The sequence below is a fragment of the Primulina tabacum genome, chromosome 8 (genome assembly GCF_025594145.1).
Source record: "Primulina tabacum isolate GXHZ01 chromosome 8, ASM2559414v2, whole genome shotgun sequence".
Lineage (NCBI taxonomy): Eukaryota > Viridiplantae > Streptophyta > Magnoliopsida > Lamiales > Gesneriaceae > Primulina > Primulina tabacum.
Genome location: NC_134557.1, coordinates 4,837,301 through 4,858,192, shown reverse-complemented (window position 1 = coordinate 4,858,192; position 20,892 = coordinate 4,837,301). Strand labels below are relative to the sequence as shown.

Sequence of the window (20,892 nt, the reverse complement as noted above, 5' to 3'; positions counted from 1 at the left end):
TGGTTTCACTAGATTAGAAATGCTCCCTTTGAAAATTATTTAAATGATAGCCAAAAACTACCTTAATCTTTAATTGGCCACCTCGTATTTTAATTTAATTTTTTTTTTCACGATCTTTTCACATCTTTATTTTTTAAAATCCACTTTTTAAAAAGAGAAGAGGATGGAGAAAATACAAGATCTCATTTTGCCCTCTATTCTGAAAGTGAAAATCAATATGCAAATTTTAGAAATATGAAAATATTGTAAAAAAATTGTTATTTCCGTAATATAGAATAACGTGGATTCTGTATTTAAAATAAGAATTACATTTTTCATCATGTCAATTGCATGTTAATGATCAAGTCATGGTCATTAGTCTAGAACTGACGTTACGCCGGAAAATAATGATATGACGTTTGACATTGATAACACATCAACACTCCGATGAAAAAAATAAAATTCGAAAAAAGTACAAATTAATTGACTAAAACAATAAACTGATCGATAACAAAAAAAAAATGAAAAACATACCACACAAAACCATTATATATATATTGGCAAAAACTTGTGTGAGACGGTCTTACGGGTCATATTTTGTGAGACATATCTCTAATTTGGGTCATTTATGAAAAATTATTACTTTTTATGCTAAGAATATTACTTTTTATTGTGAATATCGGTATGGTTGACTCATCTCACAGATAAAGATTCGTGATACCGTCTCACAATAGACCTTCTTATATATATATATATATACATAACAAAACATTCCACATTCTATATTATAAGCACAAGATTTCCTTCTTAACCGAAAAGCTTTGGTAAAAGAAATTTGCTTTCACTTTTGTGTATAAAATAACATAATATAATATTTTGACAATATAAGTGACTATCATGACATGAAATTATAGCTCTATAAATACTCCATCCACGCATGCTACATAATAATTGTTGGTGCTGGCTGATATATTATTATTAATTTTATTATTGTGTTTTTTTTTACAAATAATTTTTTGTCGAATATTTCTTTTGTTCAATGGATATAAATGATGATATAATTGAGCATACATATATATATATATATATATATATATATATACACAACTAGCTAATAAATTGATAGGATATAGTGTGACGATGGATGAAGATTGTGATTTCTTGTTCAAGGTTGTCCTAATCGGAGACTCTGGTGTCGGAAAATCCAACCTCCTCTACAGATTTTCGAAAGATGAATTCTATTTGGACTCCAAACCTACGATCGGAGTTGAATTTGCGTATAGAAGTATTAAGGTTGGTGATAAGATCGTCAAGGCTCAGATATGGGACACCGCCGGCCAAGAAAGGTACTACCACCACCTCCATATATATACATAATCCGCGATTTGGTTAATTATCTATGTCAAATTTCAGTATTAATTTGTTATATTTGACAAATTTAGTCTTTTTTACGATGTTGATATTTAGTATTCTAAATGTAAAAAATTAAAATTATCAAAAATCGAAAGTATATGAATAAGACTGAATTAAAACAAATTTTGAAAATATATAATGACATTATATTTATGACCAAAATCATTAAAAAAACAAAATATATATCAAAATTAAATTTTTTATTTTCTATATGTTATATATAAATAAATTATAATTTTATTTTTTTTAATAGACGAAGGAAAATAGTATCTAATTATTTGATGTCAAGAATATAGAATATTAAATTTGCTTGTAATATGCATAATTGATACATATAATATCAAAAATACCTTGGAGATTTTTTAAGTTTCTAATTATCTTTTTATTTTTAGATGTACAAGTAATAATCTTGAGTTAATTTATTGTTAAAATATATATATCGACCATGCATATCAAATGTCTAAATATAAATTTGTGCGCCAATTATTATTATTATTATTATTATTATTATTATTATTTTGTATAGATTTAGGGCGATCACGAGCTCTTACTACCGAGGAGCCCTTGGTGCGTTACTGGTCTATGACATAACAAAAAAATCTACGTTCGAAAGTTTGAAAAAATGGTTGAAAGAGCTGAGAGAGTTCGGCGACGCAGAGATGGTGGTCGTGCTCGTCGGCAATAAATCGGATTTACTTCATTCAAGAGAGGTGAATTTGGAAGACGGGCAGAGTTTGGCGAAGCTCGAGCAAGTTTCCTTCATGGAAACATCAGCTAAAGAGAATTTGAATGTTGAAGAGGCATTCCTGCACTTGATCCATAGGATATATGAAGTCACAAGCCATAAAAGTCTTGACGCCAAGACAACTAGTGAATCCTTAGATTTGAAAACCCTTCAAGGGAATAAGGAAATTATATGTATTGATGAGGTATCCGCCACCAAACAACCTAGTTCTTGTTGTTTGCATTGAGACGGTGTTGTAACTCAATTTGTTTTTATCAATGGATAAAATCAATTAATGTAATTGCACAATACTTTCATTGAAAACTTGAGCTAATTAAAGTGGAGTGTATTTAATTCAGAGTTTTGATGACTTTTAATAACTTTTTCAAATGATAGACTTTTATGGATTTGATATATTTTTATTGACTTTTACATAATCTCACATATTTATGAACAGATTTACGTGGATTCACGTAGATTTTTTTGCAAGATTTTTAGAGATTTTTGTGAATTTTTTTTTATAGAATTTTATAAATTTTGAACTTAATTATAACTTATTATTTTTTTTATTAATATATTTGAACCAGTAATTAATTTACATATATAACATAATCAGTTTGAAATAATTTTTCAATATTTATATTAATAAATAAATTTACTTATTTTTGAATTTATAACATATATATGAAAAGAATATTATTTCTCAATTTTGTGAATATAATTTTGTATAAAAATATCATAGCTTACATATTAATTGAAAATGCTAAAAAGAATTTAAAAAATCGTGGTTGTTGCGAGTCTATTCAATTATTAAGAATTAAGCGACATTTTTTTGGATCATCTTCTATTATTATTAAATATTACATTAATCTGTATAAATCATAAATTAAAAATCACAAAATCAAATCTAGAATTCAAAATTTCCTATGATATTAAAATAAAAAAATATTAAATGAAAAATCACTCAAAAATTGAAAAATTTGAAAAGAAAAGATGAAAATTATATAGAGTTACATTTTGAAAATTTGAGAGAGTGATAGAGATAGATGCGAGAAGAGAAAATAAGAAAAAAAGTGATGTGAAGCGACAGAGATAGAAATAAAAAACTTGTGTATAACTTAGAAGTTTTAAAGATCCATCAAAATCTTTGGGTTGAACCAAATATAATTTTTGAAAATTTATAGTTATATCTTAGACTTTAATATTTGTATGTTAATGAATTCCATGAACTTATTAAAAGTCTTTTGAAAATTTGAATACCTCTAAATTTTTATAAAGTTTTTAAAAATTAACGTTGAATACCACTTGACGGAGCAGTGGAGACTTTTTCAAGCTCTATTACATATTCAATGGTAGAAAAATGAGGGATTCTTCACGGCTTCGCCGAAATCGGCCCCTTCTTCGCCGAATCCTAAGCTTGGCGGGACGATAACTCTCCTCTTCCCACCTGCATTCATGCTTCTCAATACATATTATATTCCTTCAAATATTCCTTTATTATAAGGCCTTGATCCCATTACAAGAGCCAATGATCCCTTCTTCATCTTGTTATCATTAATATCATTTCCAAAAGTATCCATAAACACTTGTCCGGTGCTCTGTTCACTCCCCTTCACGTTTATCACCACCAAATCTCCTGGTCTTGGACGCGAAACGCCCCGGGCTCTAATGTCGTGATACCTTTTAACGTCCATCAATCAGATATTATGATATAATCAGTGGCGACCCGACAGAAAAAGAAGTCAAATTTTATGATCACAAAACATATAAAATCATGTGCTCTACTCCCCTCATCCCTTGACTCAGTTTACTGCGTCCTCTTAGCTGTTAGTCTGTTACTTCACCAAGAGTAATGTGTATGTACATACAAAATAGCCATCCAGATTTAGAGTAACTAATTTTCGATATGTTTTGGAGTACGTTTGTTATTTCCTGAAATAATCGTCACCTTTACAATTGTATCAGTTAATAAGACTCAACTCTATTAATCGTTTTTTCTTTTTTTCTTTTTTTTACGGTAATTTAATCATTTGCAATGCCGATACATAATGTATGATGTTGGACGATAACTTACTTTATGCCATTAGGCAAAACTAACTCTTCTTCCTTGTCGACATCTCTGTGAAAGTAAATGAAACTTGTCATCACAGGTACACTACAGGATTAAGAATCAAACATGTAAATATATATATACACAGATACATATAGATAGTGAGGAATATAGGATAAATACCTCGTGTTCAGTTGTTGTTGTGAAACTTCGAACCGAGTCTTGATTTGTTCGGAAACAACAGCAACTGCAAGAAAACCGACCCATGCAAGACCAGCACCAATGCCAAACCTCCTGGTCAAGGTGGAAGCGATCCAATCAGTTGGCTCTGCAGAGCTAGTTCTGGTGGTAGCTGTGGGCTTAGGTGACACAACAGCCGCCGGTTGTGGCGGTGGCGGGCTGCCATCTGTGGCTTTGAAGATGGTGAGTTTGGTGGCTGTGGTGTTGGGGTTTGTGAGGATGAGAAGTCGATATTTGTTGTCTTGGGGTGAGACAGCAAGGGAGGGGATGCAAGGGAGGAGGCTATCGATTCTTGATTTGTTCCAACGATTTTTCTAAGCTTTTTCTTCTTAAAAAGTGACACATGAGTGAGATTGTTTAGACTATCTTATCCCAAATGCATGGCCATATTTTATTCTCATATGTTCTCTCTTTTATGGGGAAGAAAAAGAAAATTTTAAGAGTAGAAAACGAACAACTCATCCAAATTCTTGTACCAAAATTAATCTTTTGTTGGTTGATTCTATAAGATAATGCCAAGTGTTGCTTAAATTTTACATGCCTTTTGGCAAGTATTCTCTCTTGTTAAGCTTAGACCTTGAAAACGAATGTGGTCAAGGCAACTGAGAAAATCAGATATATTTGGGTAAAAAGTGGTACGGTATTAAAGACCAAAAGTAATGAAGTATAGTGGGCTCAATCTTTATACTCTCTTTGTAATCTATATATACGTGTAAAAGTGTGAATAGTAGAAAAATTTTCTCATTGTGAACGGACATTATTACCCTTCACGTATTTACTTATTTTCATTATTAGGTAACATATATGGTAATTTCACATTTAGTCCATTAATTAATAATTAATAACTTTCTTGGACTTTCATTTAAATTCTAAATTAAATTAATTATGTTATTTATTGTTCTATTTCACTATCATTTGAATTCATTCAATGAATTATTAAAAATAAATTTTAATATAATTAAATTTAAAAAAAACTTCAAAAAATTTTATATATGAAGGACTCATGATAAAGTATCTGAGTGCTTTGAACGAAGAGTCATTCAAATAAATTCTAAATTAAATATTGACAAATGAAAAAATAAAAAATTAAAATAATCAATATTACTTTTAAATTAAATAAAACAATTTGAATTGAAAATAAAATTATATTTAATCAAAATTTTAAATTTATTTTGTCAAACTATTAATTTCTAAATGTATGAACAAATATAATATATTGTAAATCTAAATTTAATTGTGAATTTGAATAATATTAATAAAAAAATTAATAAATTTGAATAAGAAGTACCTATAAAAGTGTGAACAAATGAATCGTTCATCCACATACATCGGATGATATGATACTAGAAAAATATTGTTGTACAATTGCTAAAATGAGAAATAAATATGTAGAAAATCAATCAATTTTTTCATTAGTTATTTTGATAATAAATAAAATTAATTGAATGATTAACTGTTTTAATTACTCTCATAGATTCTATTTTATTTAAGTCTCCTCATATTTATATATTATCAAATAGTACTCAATCATAACAATAATACCATGACATTTTATTTGTATTTGTAGAGTTATTTACATACAAGTATATAATGACAATTATATTGACAAAAAGGTAAGCACACATTAAATAAAAAAAATCAATAAACACTTAATTTGAAAATAAAAATAAAAATTGAGCTTATTCACAAATGTTATCACAATTGATACTTTTTCAGCTTATTTTTTTCTAAAAACAAAAATCAATGACGACATCTATTATATGTATAAAAAAAAGTAGAGTCAAATGGTACATAGATAAAATTATTATGAAATTGTTTTAAAAAATGACACAAATGAGTAAAAAAAGAGTAAGAGCAAGATATTCCTACAAATAATTATTAGTATAATGTTAACATAACTAAATTGGAAGTTATGTTGGTGTAGAGTAAGTCTCTTCTGAGAAGGTCTCGCGAATTTTTATATGTAAGACGAGTCGACCTTACTGATATTCACAGTAAAAAGTAATATTCTTATAATAAAACTTAAAATAAAAAATTGTTGTCACATGTTCTTAATTATTCCAAATTATAAGTAAGTATTATTTTAGATTTTCAAGATGTAATTTTTACATTTTAGGAACATATTTATCAATTAATTGATGTAATGAGTAGATAAATATCAATATCATATACTAAAATATTTTCTTCCACTCTTATATTGCTTAATTAATTAAAACATATTCATATAATTCTATTTACACTCTTATATTGCTTAATCAATTCAAATCATTTCACATCATTGTATTTGTATTGTTATTTTAGTTCAATTTAATACTTAATCTGATAGATCATTATTTCGAATTCTTATAATTTGTTTTAATCTATCTTTTTCCGAACGAAATGTTGTTTGAATCGATTTGATCACGTTATGCAAAGATTAAAAATATTTTTAGTATTAATTTATTTTTTAGTTATTTAGAATATGGGTTCACGTGCTAGTCTAGTATAAATAAAGGAATCCAAAATGCAAACTGACAGTGCCATGGTAATATGCCAACTAAAGCAACCAAATACAACCAAACTTGTCCCCTTTTGGCTCCGGCTAAGTACTAAGTAAAGCAACCAATACAACCTTGTACACTTTTGGTTCCTACTGTAGTTCTTTTCACCACACAGGGATACAAGAGATACTAAACCTGGAATGCATCATTTTCATATGAACACAAACATACAACCAACTGCACAATTTCGGGGAAGGTGGCATGACAAAGCCAAGAATACAAAATGGATCTTAAAAAGGGGAAAAAAATTAACGGAATGAAAAATATCAAACGTGTTGTGTTTGTCAATAATTTTCTTTTTCTTTTTGCTTTTTTTTTTTCCTCTTTTTACTCTTTCAACACCAATCATCAAAAGCAATTCTCCAAACGCCATAATTGCGAGGCTTTTGGCCAAGTTTCTCACTTGGTGCTTCAATTCTAGCTCTTTACAATAAAAAAGATTGAACATTGCAACATCGATAAGACTGAGCATTTCAGGTCCTCTGCTTGCTGGTAATAGGCTTCTGAAGCGGCTTAAGTAAAGCCATGATTTCGGTGAACGATGGTCTTAACATTGGATCTCTACAATTTTTATAAATGGGATAAGTTAGTTTCACTTAATAGATAATTCCAATAGTCCTAAGAATTTTAATGTAAAATTCTGATTTCGAAGCTTTAAAGGATGAAATATCCTTTGCTGTGACAACATTCCACATCAAGGTTCTATAGATGGCAATGCATTTTCAAGCAATGACTACTACCAACAAGGTAAGTAAACGAGACAAAATACAGATGAGACAAGCAATTTTTAAACAAAAATTAACATTTTAAAATTTGCCAAACCTGGACAAATATATCTTCTGAATTAGAATTACATATTTTTAACAATCCCTTGAGCTGAAGTATAAAACATAATTGTCTTTTGGAACAAATTGCTTTTTTGAAAAGTGTATCCTTCGTTGAAAATCATATTTTTCAAGTAGCTCTAAAAACTTCATTCTATTGGCTTGAACAGACTTAAAAGGCTAATGAAGATCCATATTGCTTGGTCATGAAAATAAGGACACTCTACACTACATATATATGCTAATATGATGTTTATCTCCTATAGTAGTCAACATCCCACCATAGATAGGTGGTATGATATTCTCTTTTGGTAATTACTCTTCTACACCACCAACTGATGTTTTGTGTGGCACATCTTAGATAGTAAAGTCACATAAAACATTGAAATGTTTATTCCAATCCTTCTTCATGACCAACGATGGTAATCTTTATATCCTCTCTATTTTCTTCAGAAACTTTATGACTCTAATACCATAATAAAAATAAGAGAATTTGGAGGAAGCACATGTTATTGGTGTTTTCTTGATACAGAAATGGCAAATACACGAGCTCTTTCATAGACAAAATAACTAGATGTTCAATTAACAAAATGAATCTAACATGTTAATATAACTAGGAAAATCCTAATTACATCTAACAAATCACAATTACTTATTTTTTATATTAGATATTAGATTTTCAACAATTCATCCTGACCAGTTTTCCCCTGCATTGCCTTCAAGGTTCTTAATCATGCAGAACTCTACAGGATTGTGTTTCAAAATTTTTCAACCTTCTATTTGACATTATAATCCACTTTAAGGCAATGGAGCAAGTGCAAATGCAGTTGTAATGAAATTGTTCAGTGTTTTGTGTGGCTTAAAATCTTAAAAGGGGCTCATCAAAGAAAGTCCATTAGAGTTCGAGATATTGGTAAATATACGTTTCCAAACAAGGTAGTGAGGGGGTAAAAAGAAAAGCTCGGCTCACAGGTAGGTCCATGCTTGGTCAACTTTTACTATCACAGGAATCAACTCTCGAGCAACTCTTAAGGGAAGCGATATCAAGCAATCACGACCAATACAGTAATAATGAAATGGAAGATAAGTAAACTGAAAGAAAAATTACTCACGTTTGCCAGCATTTCCTGATTATATCTGCTACAAATGGATCCATGTTATCTGGTATTTCAAGACGTCGATGCTGAAAACCAACAGCACCAACAACTTGCATTGGGTTCATTCCTACCCAAGGTTGCTGCAAAGTGAAAAGCTCCCACAATATGACACCAAAACTATAAACATCGCATCTGCGCCGAGTCAATCAACCATCAATCAAATCGAGATATAGTTAATGATCTATTATTTTATGACCATGTGACTAATAATTAAGAAAAGACATACTTCTCATTTGATGGTTCATTTCTTAAAATTTCTGGTGCCATCCATTCTGCCTGAAGAAAGAGGATCACCAGAATATCGTCAGAGCTGTTGCTCACAGTTGCATTTATAGAAACCAGCACTAGCAATCAAAAGTTGTGAGATGATTTTCAACTTCTAAGAGTTGAATCGAGAAAACAGGTAAGAGAACAAAGGCATATGTGAAAGCAGAAAATTTACTAGAAAGTTCCCTTTTGAACCCTTAATGCCAGAGAAATTGGTTCCAGATCTATGCGAAAATTAATTCGATAAACGAAGCAATATCAGTACAGCAAGTTTTTCACATTGAGCAAAAAAAAAAAAAATTCCATTTGAAAAGCCGTTGAAAGAGAAATTTCAGTTTTTATTCTCATGAATACAGTCGGCATATGATCGTGAGGAGGAAGGAAGTTAACAGTGTCTGCTTCAAACAAACAAAAAAATAGAGGATGTCCAGCAGCAGGGAAAAACATGAACTAAGAATATGTTAACAGGTCAGACATGGAAAATAAGCTAATACAAAAATATTCATATGATTTCACACAGGTTTAGTTTCACAAATAAAATTCCAAGTATCCAAATGGATATTATCCTTGGAGAAAGGTAAGAACATGCAAGCTGTATGAATCACCGCTGCCTTTAATTTCCATGAGAAACAAAACCTCATAAAATTCAAGATCTTTTAGATGTAGGGTGCAACAATTAAAACAGAGTGAGTGTTTACTATCCTCTCCTACAACTAATATTGGTAAATTAATTTTGAATGTTCTTGAACAAAGTTCCCAGCATACCACCTTTTCCCAAGGCAAAACTCGCCATCAAAGATCTCCAAAGGCCTGATGAGACCAACATCAATAAATTATCTTCCACAAAATGGAATATAATCACAAGGTAGAGCAAAAGTAACTCATTCACATGATTCAATCATCATGCTGTCGCACGAAGGCAACAGCGTCAGCCAAATAACAGAGATAACCAAGTTGGCAACGGGGACAGACCATTCATGATGCAAGAGCATATGCTTAGCAATAGAACTAGCTTCTACAAAATGGTTGATATTCAAAAAATAGCCATTTACATGATTGGTTATGTGTTGTCAACTAACGAGTGGAAAAATATGTGAAGCAACGGAACATGTTAGATCATTGAGAAGACGAAAAATTCACGTCAGGCATTAAACAGCTCATCAACATAGAGCAGGAAGAATCCCTCCAGAATAAAAAAATTGAGTCTAATAGAAGAAAAAAGAAAACAATATTTCATCAACTGCTGAATCAGATTAAAAATTACAGTATCGAAACACAAAACCTAACTTACCGTCCCAGCCGTAGACCTTGAAGAAAGATACGTGCTGTGCTTCATTCTTGATAGTCCAAAATCAGATACCTTGGGGGAAAAATGAATGATTGACGTGATCGAAAAATATTAATTCATAAATTCTCAGTTATATGAATGTCACCTTGACAACCCAGTTCTTATCAACAAGAAGATTTGGCGACTTTAAATCAAGATGAACTATCAACGGAGTGCAATTATGCAGATAATTTAATCCTCGTGCCTGTATGTTACATTAATTGCTTTTACATCAGTAAATGTATTCCACAAAATAAAAGTTAACAGATAATAGAGAACTAAAATATCAAAACGGAATCATACCGCATCAAGGGCCATTCTCAACCGTCTTCTTTCATCTAGCTGATTGTTAGGACGATGGATTAATCTGTACAAACTACCTCTAGAAACAGAAAGCTGCTTCAATTAAAGCACAAAATGTAACATGTTGAAACTTGTTTACTCAAAACAACAATTTTACACACACAAACACACATATATATAGACATGCATGCATACACACATATAGGCGCACACATTCATATTTGTGTGTGTGCGTATGTGTGTTGCCAGAGTAAGTTACCCACGAGGAAATCACAATAGCAGAAATAAACAATGCCAAACACCTTCTGATCAAGGATAAACTGGTATATGCCCAAATTAATATAATGGGAAAGTTATATAATTTCCTAATTCAATGTATTCAGGCAAGTTCCAGAATCTTAGTACGGACTTGTTTTATAGGAGTTATCAGAAATGTCCAAGAAAACTTCAAGGAAACATAAAAAATACCATAAGTAAAGCTGATTATTTAAAATACATTCAATCTACATATATCTTATCCAACCAAATTGTTCTCTCGGTATAATAAGATTCAAGATTTTCCGTGGTTATAAGAAATTCCTTTTTCATTTTAAATTTCAAGGCCCGAGTTTGGAAATATTGATGAGCATGTCTCAGCATGTAAATTAGGAAGGGAAGGGCATAAGGAAAGGATCAATATCTGTAATGTTTATAAAAAAAATTCAGAGAGAAAGTTGAATGTTTAATACTTATCACAATCCAATTAACAGACAATATGGGTCACAAAAGTCAGAAAATGATTTTGGCTTACCTAGGAAGAAATTCAGTAACAATTGAAAGATTAGGTGGGCGAGTAATGGCTCCCATGAAGAGAACAACATTTGGATGTCTCAGTCTTTTCATTATCAGTACCTTGTAAAATCACACAAATAATGCATGTCAGCAGATAATAACATGCGAAATGATTTGTCAAATTTTACAAAATGGTAACTAGACATAGGAATTCCTTAAAGTGCTGAACTAAAAATTACGGTGCAAGTATCCTAAAAAAACTGTGGAAGAGCCTACAAATTTTCAGTTAACCGCCAAACATTATTGCAAGGGCACGGAATGTTGATACTCAATCAAGCACCAGAGTTACTACATGCAACACAATTGACCATTGATGAAACACCTCCCATGTATCAACAAATAAGAGCATCCGTAACATTAACCAAAGTAATTTTTAAAGGCCTCTTTAGACCAATTTTTGTACCATTAAAAAGAGAAGAAAAGATTAATGTTTCAACAGAACTCACTTAAGACTTGTACTTCTAGTTAAACAGTACATTCTACACAATTTTACCAGAAATAAAAGCAAAAATGTGGAAGGACCTACATCAGATCAATGGTATATCTGGCTCAGAATGCCAAGATGAGTGAAATACCAAGCAAGAAAACAGAGTGGCTGTACCTCACTTTTAAACTCCTCTAGAGATTCACCAATTTTATCTTGGTCAAGAAACCTTTTGACAGCAACTTCCTAAAAGTCGGAATCCAATAATAATTATTCTTCATCCAACCACAAGCTGAAGAATTATAAACTTATAAAACCACAAATACATAAACAACGACCATATAAGTTACTGCCAACATGTCATCTTTTGATCCCGGTACATGAAACACAATAATTCAGGTATTTGAGATGAATGATCTAGTAACGCTGCTTCAACCCGAAAAATGAAAAAGTATTGTACATGTCACACACCCTTTAAGTTTTATTTATTTTACACATATACAAAATAAAAGTTCAGCCTGTGTGAACAGCGGACAAAAATATTGTCTATAGAATCAATGAATATTAGCACAGTAAGTATATCAAATTCCTACTCATACTTTTCCATGTTGATGCAGAATATGACTGTTAAAATTGAGACTTGGACCTAATTCAACCCAAAAGCTAGCTCAAGGGAAAATTGTCCAAGTCCATATATGCAACTCCCATGAATTTTATCCAACCGATGTGGGACAACCAACACACCCCTCACGTTCAGGAATTAACATCTGAAGCATTAAGTTTACAAATGACCCAACTATAGGCAGAACAGGTGGCCCAACTATGGCCAGTCCAACACATAATGGTGGAACCTGTCCCTGATACCATGTTAAGATTAGGACTTAAACCTAACTCAATCCCAAAAGCTAGCTCAAGGGGGATGATTGTTCAAGTTATATATGCAACTCACAGGAGCTCTATCCAACCGATGTGAGACATCTTAACACACCTTCTCACGCCCAGGAATGAACAACTGGAACATCGAGACATTAACGGATGACTCAACTATGGGCATTCCGACACATAACCGTGGGTTTGGGCTCTGATACCATGTTAAGAGTGAGATTTGGACTTAACTCAACCCCAAAAGCTAGCTCAAGAGAGTAGGATTGTCTAAATCAATATATACAACCCTTTGAGCTAGCTTTTGGGGTTGAATTAGGTCCAAGTTTCAATCTTAACATAGTATCAAAGACAGGTTCCACCGTTATGTATTGGACTGTCCATAGTTGGGCCACCCGTTATGCCCATAGTCGGGCCACCCGTTATGCCCGTAGTTAGGTTATTTGTAAATTTCACGCTTCAAATATTCATTCTTGGGCATGTGAGGATGTGTTAGTTGCCTCACATCGGTTGGATAAAATCCATGAGAGCTGCATATATGGACAATCATTCCTCCTTGAGCTAGTTTTTGAGATTAAGTTAGGTCCAAAACCTAATCTTAACATGGTATCAGACCCAAGTCTGCCATTATGTGTTGGACTACCTATAGTTAGGCCAAACGTCCTGCCCATAGTTGGGTCATTTGTAAATTTCACGCTCCAGATGTTTATTCATACACGTGAGGGGGTGTGGTAAGATGTCAGTTGGATAAAGTTCTTAAGAGTTGCATATATGGACTTAGATAATTCTCTTTCCTTGAGCAAGCTTTTTGGTTCCAATCATGAATGCTTCATTTTGGAACAATGATAACCAAATTCATTAAAAAACCAAGTGTGAGGAAACTAACTCAAATAGTCTAGTAAGCAAAAAACCTAATAACTGCCGAGGTTGCTAAACTATGTTGCATGGATACGAATACGACGATGCGGAAAATTTTGAAAATATAAGACATGATATAGCTAGGATACGACAATTATTAAAAATATATATAAATATTATATATATATATATAATATATATATATATATATTTAATATTAAAAATTAAAAATTGTAAAGATATATTTATACATACATATATGTATAAATTTAGTATTAAAAATTAAAAATTGTAGATAGATAAATATTTATATAAATATATTTTAGAAATATATATACATATTTATGTAAATATATACAAAGAACATCTTAAGAGCAGTGATCTAAAAAGAAAAAAACAAAATTTTTTGCCTTGCCGTGTTTGACTGGTCAACCCTAAAAAAGTCAACGACACGGATTTTGTCGTATCCATGTCTGATACTTCAAATTTTTCTTTAAGGTGTCCTTGCTACATAGTTGCTAAAAAAGAGGGGAAAACGCTTCTTCAGACATAAAAAGCTTTTTCTAAAAAAACTACCGAAATTCTGAGTTTGAAATATTTGAAAGAACAGAAACAGACATTAAGATACTTCTCGTAGAATTTCAAATTGTAAAAACATGAAAAAGTAGAGAAATTTGTTAGGGGTATTATTCCCAAGTCAACTAAAGTAAGACATACAATTTAGGCACGTGTTTTTCATGTTTTTACATAATTTGCTTCGATTTTAAGAAACTCACAGTTCCATGCCAGTCTCCGCGATATACCTCACCATAAGATCCTGCAATAAACAAAGTAAAAATCCAGAGTTCTTGCTCCAAGAAAATAAACCATTTAGGCAGAAAATTAATCATTTCTGAGTATCATGAGATTAATACCAAGCCCGATACGCTCACCCAAGGTGATGTCCTCCCATGGAATTTCACAATCAGCCACATCATCAAGTGTCGCATCAGATTTAAAACTTTCATTACCCACTGACCTATCTGATATTCTTTCACCCTCTGAAGTTAACCGTAGACCCTCGTGATCTTGTTTAGAGCTTCCTTCTTCAGAAGCAGTGGCATTTGCCTCCCCATCACTTCTTATACACTCTACTGGCTTAAAAATGGCAACAGGACTATCCCGTGAATGAATGCCCATTTCCAAGATGTCATACTGCTGACTAACAGCTGCAGTTGTTGCTACAACAGCTGTGACTGTAGCTGCAGCTGTGACTGTAGCTGCAGCTGTGACAGGAAGTTGAAGTTTTGGATCATTGTTTGCTTTAGCCGCAGCAACAACCATTGACGACGCAACTGCAGCGGCGGCGGCTGCCGCTGCTGCAGCAACAGGGACATTGTTTCTGTACTTTGAAGGCTCTACTTCATATTCTGATGAAGCGTGATGTCCAACGACTTTCTTCAAATTTGACTGATGCTCCAAAGGTTTATCCAAAGTGCCTCTAGTACGAAAACCATGATGAGGCAGTGGAGGAAGAAAAGCAGGATTATTACAACCCTTAGTTCTATGTTTATCACCACTTACTTTTTTCTCCTTTTCTTGTGTCACTGGCTCGATATCCACCAGTGGGAAATCAAATTTCTCTGGGTACATTTCAGTGAACAAGTTTGGAGGTGCGACAACACCACTTTCGCGTAGAACATCATGGAGCTTCTGAGCTAGCATCGGATTATCTTTGGCAGCATCAACCATTAATTGTGAAACATCATTCACTTTCATTCTTTGGACAGCTGGAGAGCCGATGCCTTCGGTCCAAGAAGGAGATCTTGCATGAGGAAAAGGATAATTAGTCCTGCTACAGGTCTCCTGTCCTGTCTCTACCGCAAACGGCTTTTTTGACCTGTCAGCCCCATGTTTCCCTTCCCGATCTTTCATTTGCTTTCCTTTGACATCCGATGATAAAATATCGCCTCTGTCCATAGACTCTTGTTCCGTAAAATCATTCTCTCCAAAATTGGATGTCCCATGCATTGCTGAAAATTCTGGTTGATCTTCTAATGAACTAGTTATCCCACCACTGGATGATGTCACGTGAAAAGTGTTTTCACGGTCTATATGGGCCCCTAAGACATCAGATGGAATGAGTGTACCAGGGTCCGCCATTAAATCAACAATGTATTCCCTAAACCATATCGACTTTTTCATTAGAACGAAAGATGCAGAAGAAGTAACTAAACTGAAACAGCACAAGGCAAGAAACAAGGAATTGTTCGAAATTATTCTCGATAGAGTAGCAAAACAAACCATCATCAAGACAAATTTCATAGGAGATAGATAATTAAATTTAGTTCGTCAAGACAGAACATTTTAACAAATATGGTGGCAAATACGAGCCAAGGAATGCATCATCTGAAGAAATTATGATTATTGTGCTAAACTCAAATTCTCAAAAGAAAAATGAGCAGGACAAGAGAAGACAAAACATTACAGATCAACATTTCAGTCAAAAAAATGCGACCAGTGAAATATATCAAATGGTGCTTGCCTTCCATCAACTTTTACGATGTTCATTGCTACCTCATCAGAACCAGTATATTCTTGTCCTTTCACCAAGCAACAAGGAATGTCCAAACTATCAGCCAGAATCTATAAGACAAAACAAACAGACATTAAATTGAAAGAAGAATTCAGAACAATAAGCAAATACAAAATGATGCTGAACATGACAACAAGTTTTTAGCATAAAATGCAGGTTAGCCTATGGAAACTAATATAACGCACAGAAACAAGTAAGTTCTTCTCAAGAATGTAACACCTAAAGCAGGCATTTAGCAGCTCATTGATATACACTGGCTTATGATACTCCAAAATGGATAAACTACGTGCTGGTACAAAGGGGGATGAAGAAATTATACTGTTAAGCTCTGCGTACAGCAAATAATGAGCATAACGAAAGACAATATCCATTAAATTGCTCAGAAGCAGGAGAGTGAGTACAATAGAAGGTAATGAAATCAAACTTACCTTCCTAGATGTGGGACAGAGAAAAAGTGAGATCTAACTTTTTCAAACGGATAGAGTTATCAGAAAAGAATAAACCAAATTTCAGATTCAAGTCTCATAACTCTATTGGTATATGGCTCAATGAAGCTGGCAGCAAACCTCTATCTATTGCATTCTCTTCTGATCAACAGGTAAAGGAAACAAGAAAAGAGTATTAGAAGCAAAAAGTTCAGGATCCAGAGATGCTCAGGTTTAAAGAACATTTTAACTTCTGAAGGCTAATAAATTGTCAGACTGTTTTTACTGCATCACTTCTGAAACAGGGTAAATTAAAGAGAAGTCAGTTTAGGATGAAGAAAATTCTGGAGTTTTGAGAAAAGCTGAGATGCAGAGAGTTGGTAGTTTCAGAATAATTGACATAGACATAAGGTGAGAAATCCGCAGATGCAAAAATGCATTGATCCTACCAGAGTTTAATCCGTCGTCAAATTTTGTTAGTCTTCCAAAGAAACTAAAATTCATTGAAGGATGTGTATACCATCCTTCACTTATAATTTTAACCTTGACAATGAAAAGATTGTCCTTTCTCGGCTCAAATTCTACTTTATAAAAGTAAAGCTCTAATCAAATTTTTAATGTAATATACTTAATACGCAAAGCACTGCTGTTTAATTTGTTATAGTAAAAAATTGATTGAAACAATAAAAATATTGCTTGGAATGATTGAGTATATCATATGTGTGAGCCTCAACAGATACGTTCTTTGTAACTCCTAGTTAATTGTTCATCAGTCATCTACATATATGCAAGCGGCTAGCAATGTATATTGACATGGACGTAATTTGCATAAAACATTATCCATTCCATTCCTGTCCCCAGCAAATAGAAAACTTATAATGGTTACCCGCCAATACAGGCTATAAAAAAAGGATAATTTTTTTCTAGTACACCATTTGGCCAAAAAAGATAAGGGGCCATCAAGAAATATGAATTATTTACTCTCAATCCTAGTAATGTTTGCAGACAGCATTTCACGCTGCTTGGCTTTATATAGTCGCGGTTATCGTTTCACGCTGCTTTATTTTGCATTTATCACACGTAGCAGCATAGAACTAGCCCGTTAAAGTCTACAACTATGTATTGAAAATGAATTACGTCGTGTTAAGTGAAAAATATTCTCGATGCAGGAGTTCAGTACCTTGAAAAGCAATGCCCGATGACGAGCAAGTCCAATTGTTAGAGAACCAAGAGGTAAAACCATGCTCCCGTGGTTTACTTTCAAACTATAACTATGATTTCTCCATGCAATCAATATCTTGTCAGGATTGCTAACTGGGCCACCCAGATGATCAGAAACTAAAGTAGCAAGATTCTGCACCATACCAAGGGTAACAAAATCTATAGAATCAGGCTTTAATTTAAAAGCCATGTCCAATGCTTGCTGCTCAAAACTCAACAACTTGGTGTCGGCTGCTCTATTGACAAGAATAGCTTCCCAATGTATATCATCGGACATTGGCGTTCCTTGTAGATCAACGAGGGAAGGTATTCTTGATGAAGTGGATTCAACCAAAATGCCATGTAGATCATAGAAACCATCCAAAATCTTGTCGTCATAGCTAAGAGCATTGTAGTTCTGTGAATCGTGTTAAATCTAGAATATGAGATAGACTAGAAAAGAAATAAAGAGTCTCATGCATTTGAAATAATAATTTCATTCTCATATGCCAAATACGAAGGCAGAATACAGAAAAATGAGGCCAACTGATTGCGACATAAATACTTTTTTTGAGAATTCGAGAAGATAATATGCTTCTTATATGGTATGACCTAAAATACTACAATATATATAGGAGACTCTCCTTCAAATAAAATAGGAAACTTACATAATTCAAGGAATAGATCAAACGATTAGAAAAGAATATGATTAAATGACTTTCATCCCTAAAAACCATGGATTTATTGGATGGTATTGGTGACAGATTTGATTTCCAACAACCCCCTCAAGCCGAAATATCATACGAACGCTTGGATAAAGATATCGAAACTAAGTGATAATTTTTGGTCCAATTACTCTGTTAGACAAGCATATTTTGTCCAAACTCGCCCTCAGCATCGTACGGACGTGGTTGTTTCACACACTTCTAGATAATCCATACACTACACTATTCTTTGCCCAAAAAGTAAAAAATATCTAATGACATTTTAAGACATAATAGTCTTGAGAAAATGGACAACACTCCAGTCAAGATAAGGACACCCTCCCCCATGAAATGATACTTTATGGTCCTCGTTTCATTTGATGATAAGACTTCAACACAATAGGTCAGTGCTTTATTTGGTCATTTTGAATGGCAAGGCGAATCGAAGGTGCCAAAAAATGGGTGAGTAACACATGGCCTAGTGAGATGAATGGATAGGGAGTTATGATGATAAACGAATTATTTACAACCCCATTATAAAGCCGCACGAGTTTACACAAATTTATTGAATTCATAAGTCATGAACATCGCGCGATCAATTATCAAACTACATACGCATTTAGCATTTGAATTAAAGCAGAACTGGGAAATGGAATGCAAATATCTAAATCAACTTGAAATCATGAAAGACGCAACCATGTACTCAGTTATTTATTTAGACGATGATCCTACTATGTCATTTGACAAAATAGCAATGCCCAAGTAATAACAGGCCAAATGAACCAAAACGACTGAAAAGGCATGAAATAAAAACCACTACCCAATAACGGAAAGCAGCAACTTCAGCAGGTGTATTTTCAGGATGACAAGAACCCAAACTAATCTGCTTTACAGCTTCAATTTGAACAGCCTCAGGGTCCTCTCTTGCACTCAATTCCAAAGCCAACTGAATTTGATACTCCTCTACATCAGGATCCCTCGAGTTGCTAAACTCTGATTCGAGCCTTGCTACATCTAAAGCGGCATCCAAGCTACTACTATCCACAGAATCAAAAGTTTCCACCCTATTTTCAACGCTTGGAACATTGGAAGAGGATGGAGGACTAGAACAACGCCTATGTGTAACGGAATTTAACCATGCTGAAATTGCTGAAAAGGATTTATTCTCAGACTTAGAGTGTGAAAGCCTTTCTGCTGGTGAAACATCAAGCAACCTATTATTGACCTTTGATGGTGAGGAAGAACCCTCCGATTTTTCAGAATGATTGGATCCTATGTGAAGTTTCTTCAGAAAACTTTTCATATCTTTTCAATAAGCTACAGTGGTCAATGCTAAAGATGAAAGCATCTAGCCATATCCTCTCCGTTGTCTCACTCCAATCATGAATCACTGTCATCAATAAACAATTCGGAACAAAAACAAATGCAATCAACAAAACACCTCGAGTCAATATCCAAGGGACCAAAAATTACCCATAAATCCCAATAAATAAAGAACCCACTTAAATTTACTTTTTTAAAACAAAACCCAGAAGTCCAACTTCACCCTTTCGAGATACCTTTCTCACAGTAGAATAAAACCCAATCAAATCAACAAGAAGAATCACAGTTCCTCAAACCTCACAAACAAATGAATCACATATATGCGTTAAATGGACTACAACAGCAAAAAAGACTGCTCCTTTTCTTTAGTCAAGATTGAGTGTTAAGATTGAACTCATCGGCCAAAGGGGTGGGCACACAAACAGAGAGTCAAAGGGAGACAGTTCATACAAGTCATGGTTTTAATACATAGAAACAAAGAAAGTAGAGTGAGAGAACATATAAATTCACGAATAAAATATAGAAAGAATGAAACTTGTAGTAATTCGACTGGATAAAAAGTTTGTTTGATATCTTTCGTTAAGCTTATCGAGTTGAACTCAAGCTCGATTTCGAGCTCGACAATTTTAGCAAGTCAAATTCGAGCTTAAGAATGTCGAGCTCGTGAGATCTCAAGCTTGTTCCCGAGCTCAATTAGCTTGTTGGGCTTAGGTGTATGATAATAACTATCATGTTCTCCCGTCGAATTTTGACGGTAATAAAATTGATTGAATTACTATAAAATGAGATGTACATCCTTTAAATTATCACATTTTAGTTGACCTTTTGGTGGGAATGTTCGACGAG

The 20,892-nt window shown here is 33.2% G+C and overlaps 2 protein-coding genes and 1 pseudogene across 2 annotated transcripts; 1 reads left to right on the top strand and 2 right to left on the bottom strand.

Moving 5' to 3' along the window:
- The first annotated feature begins 1,047 nt into the window (after positions 1 to 1,047).
- LOC142553210 (ras-related protein RABA6a-like) lies at positions 1,048 to 2,388 on the top strand. The gene is made up of 2 exons (XM_075663303.1): positions 1,048 to 1,325; positions 1,919 to 2,388. The coding sequence occupies exons 1-2, from the start codon at positions 1,120 to 1,122 to the stop codon at positions 2,361 to 2,363; spliced, it is 651 nt and encodes a 216-aa protein (XP_075519418.1). The 5' UTR covers positions 1,048 to 1,119; the 3' UTR covers positions 2,364 to 2,388.
- Positions 2,389 to 3,404: 1,016 nt separating this feature from the next.
- On the bottom strand, positions 3,405 to 7,319 carry LOC142554241 (peptidyl-prolyl cis-trans isomerase FKBP17-2, chloroplastic-like; annotated as a pseudogene).
- Positions 6,897 to 20,586, bottom strand: LOC142553211 (putative serine/threonine-protein kinase SIS8). The gene is made up of 13 exons (XM_075663304.1): positions 19,544 to 20,586; positions 18,000 to 18,437; positions 16,344 to 16,444; positions 14,734 to 15,980; positions 14,596 to 14,636; positions 12,257 to 12,325; positions 11,615 to 11,715; positions 10,825 to 10,903; positions 10,628 to 10,726; positions 10,486 to 10,554; positions 9,154 to 9,203; positions 8,883 to 9,059; positions 6,897 to 7,507 (listed from the first exon to the last, which is right to left on the bottom strand). The coding sequence occupies exons 1-13, from the start codon at positions 20,024 to 20,026 to the stop codon at positions 7,420 to 7,422; spliced, it is 3,042 nt and encodes a 1,013-aa protein (XP_075519419.1). The 5' UTR covers positions 20,027 to 20,586; the 3' UTR covers positions 6,897 to 7,419.
- Positions 20,587 to 20,892: the final 306 nt, after the last annotated feature.

Coding starts and splice junctions, on each gene's coding strand:
- LOC142553211 (XM_075663304.1), bottom strand. CDS start 20,026: ATGAAAAGTTTTCTGAAGAAACTTCACATAGGATCCAATCATTCTGAA. Junction 10,904..11,614: donor GTTACTGAATTTCTTCCTAG/GTAAGCCAAAAT, acceptor TTCTGTTTCTAG/AGGTAGTTTGTACAGATTAA. Junction 10,555..10,627: donor ATAAGAACTGGGTTGTCAAG/GTGACATTCATA, acceptor TTTTCCCCCAAG/GTATCTGATTTTGGACTATC.
- LOC142553210 (XM_075663303.1), top strand. CDS start 1,120: ATGGATGAAGATTGTGATTTCTTGTTCAAGGTTGTCCTAATCGGAGAC. Junction 1,326..1,918: donor GACACCGCCGGCCAAGAAAG/GTACTACCACCA, acceptor TATTTTGTATAG/ATTTAGGGCGATCACGAGCT.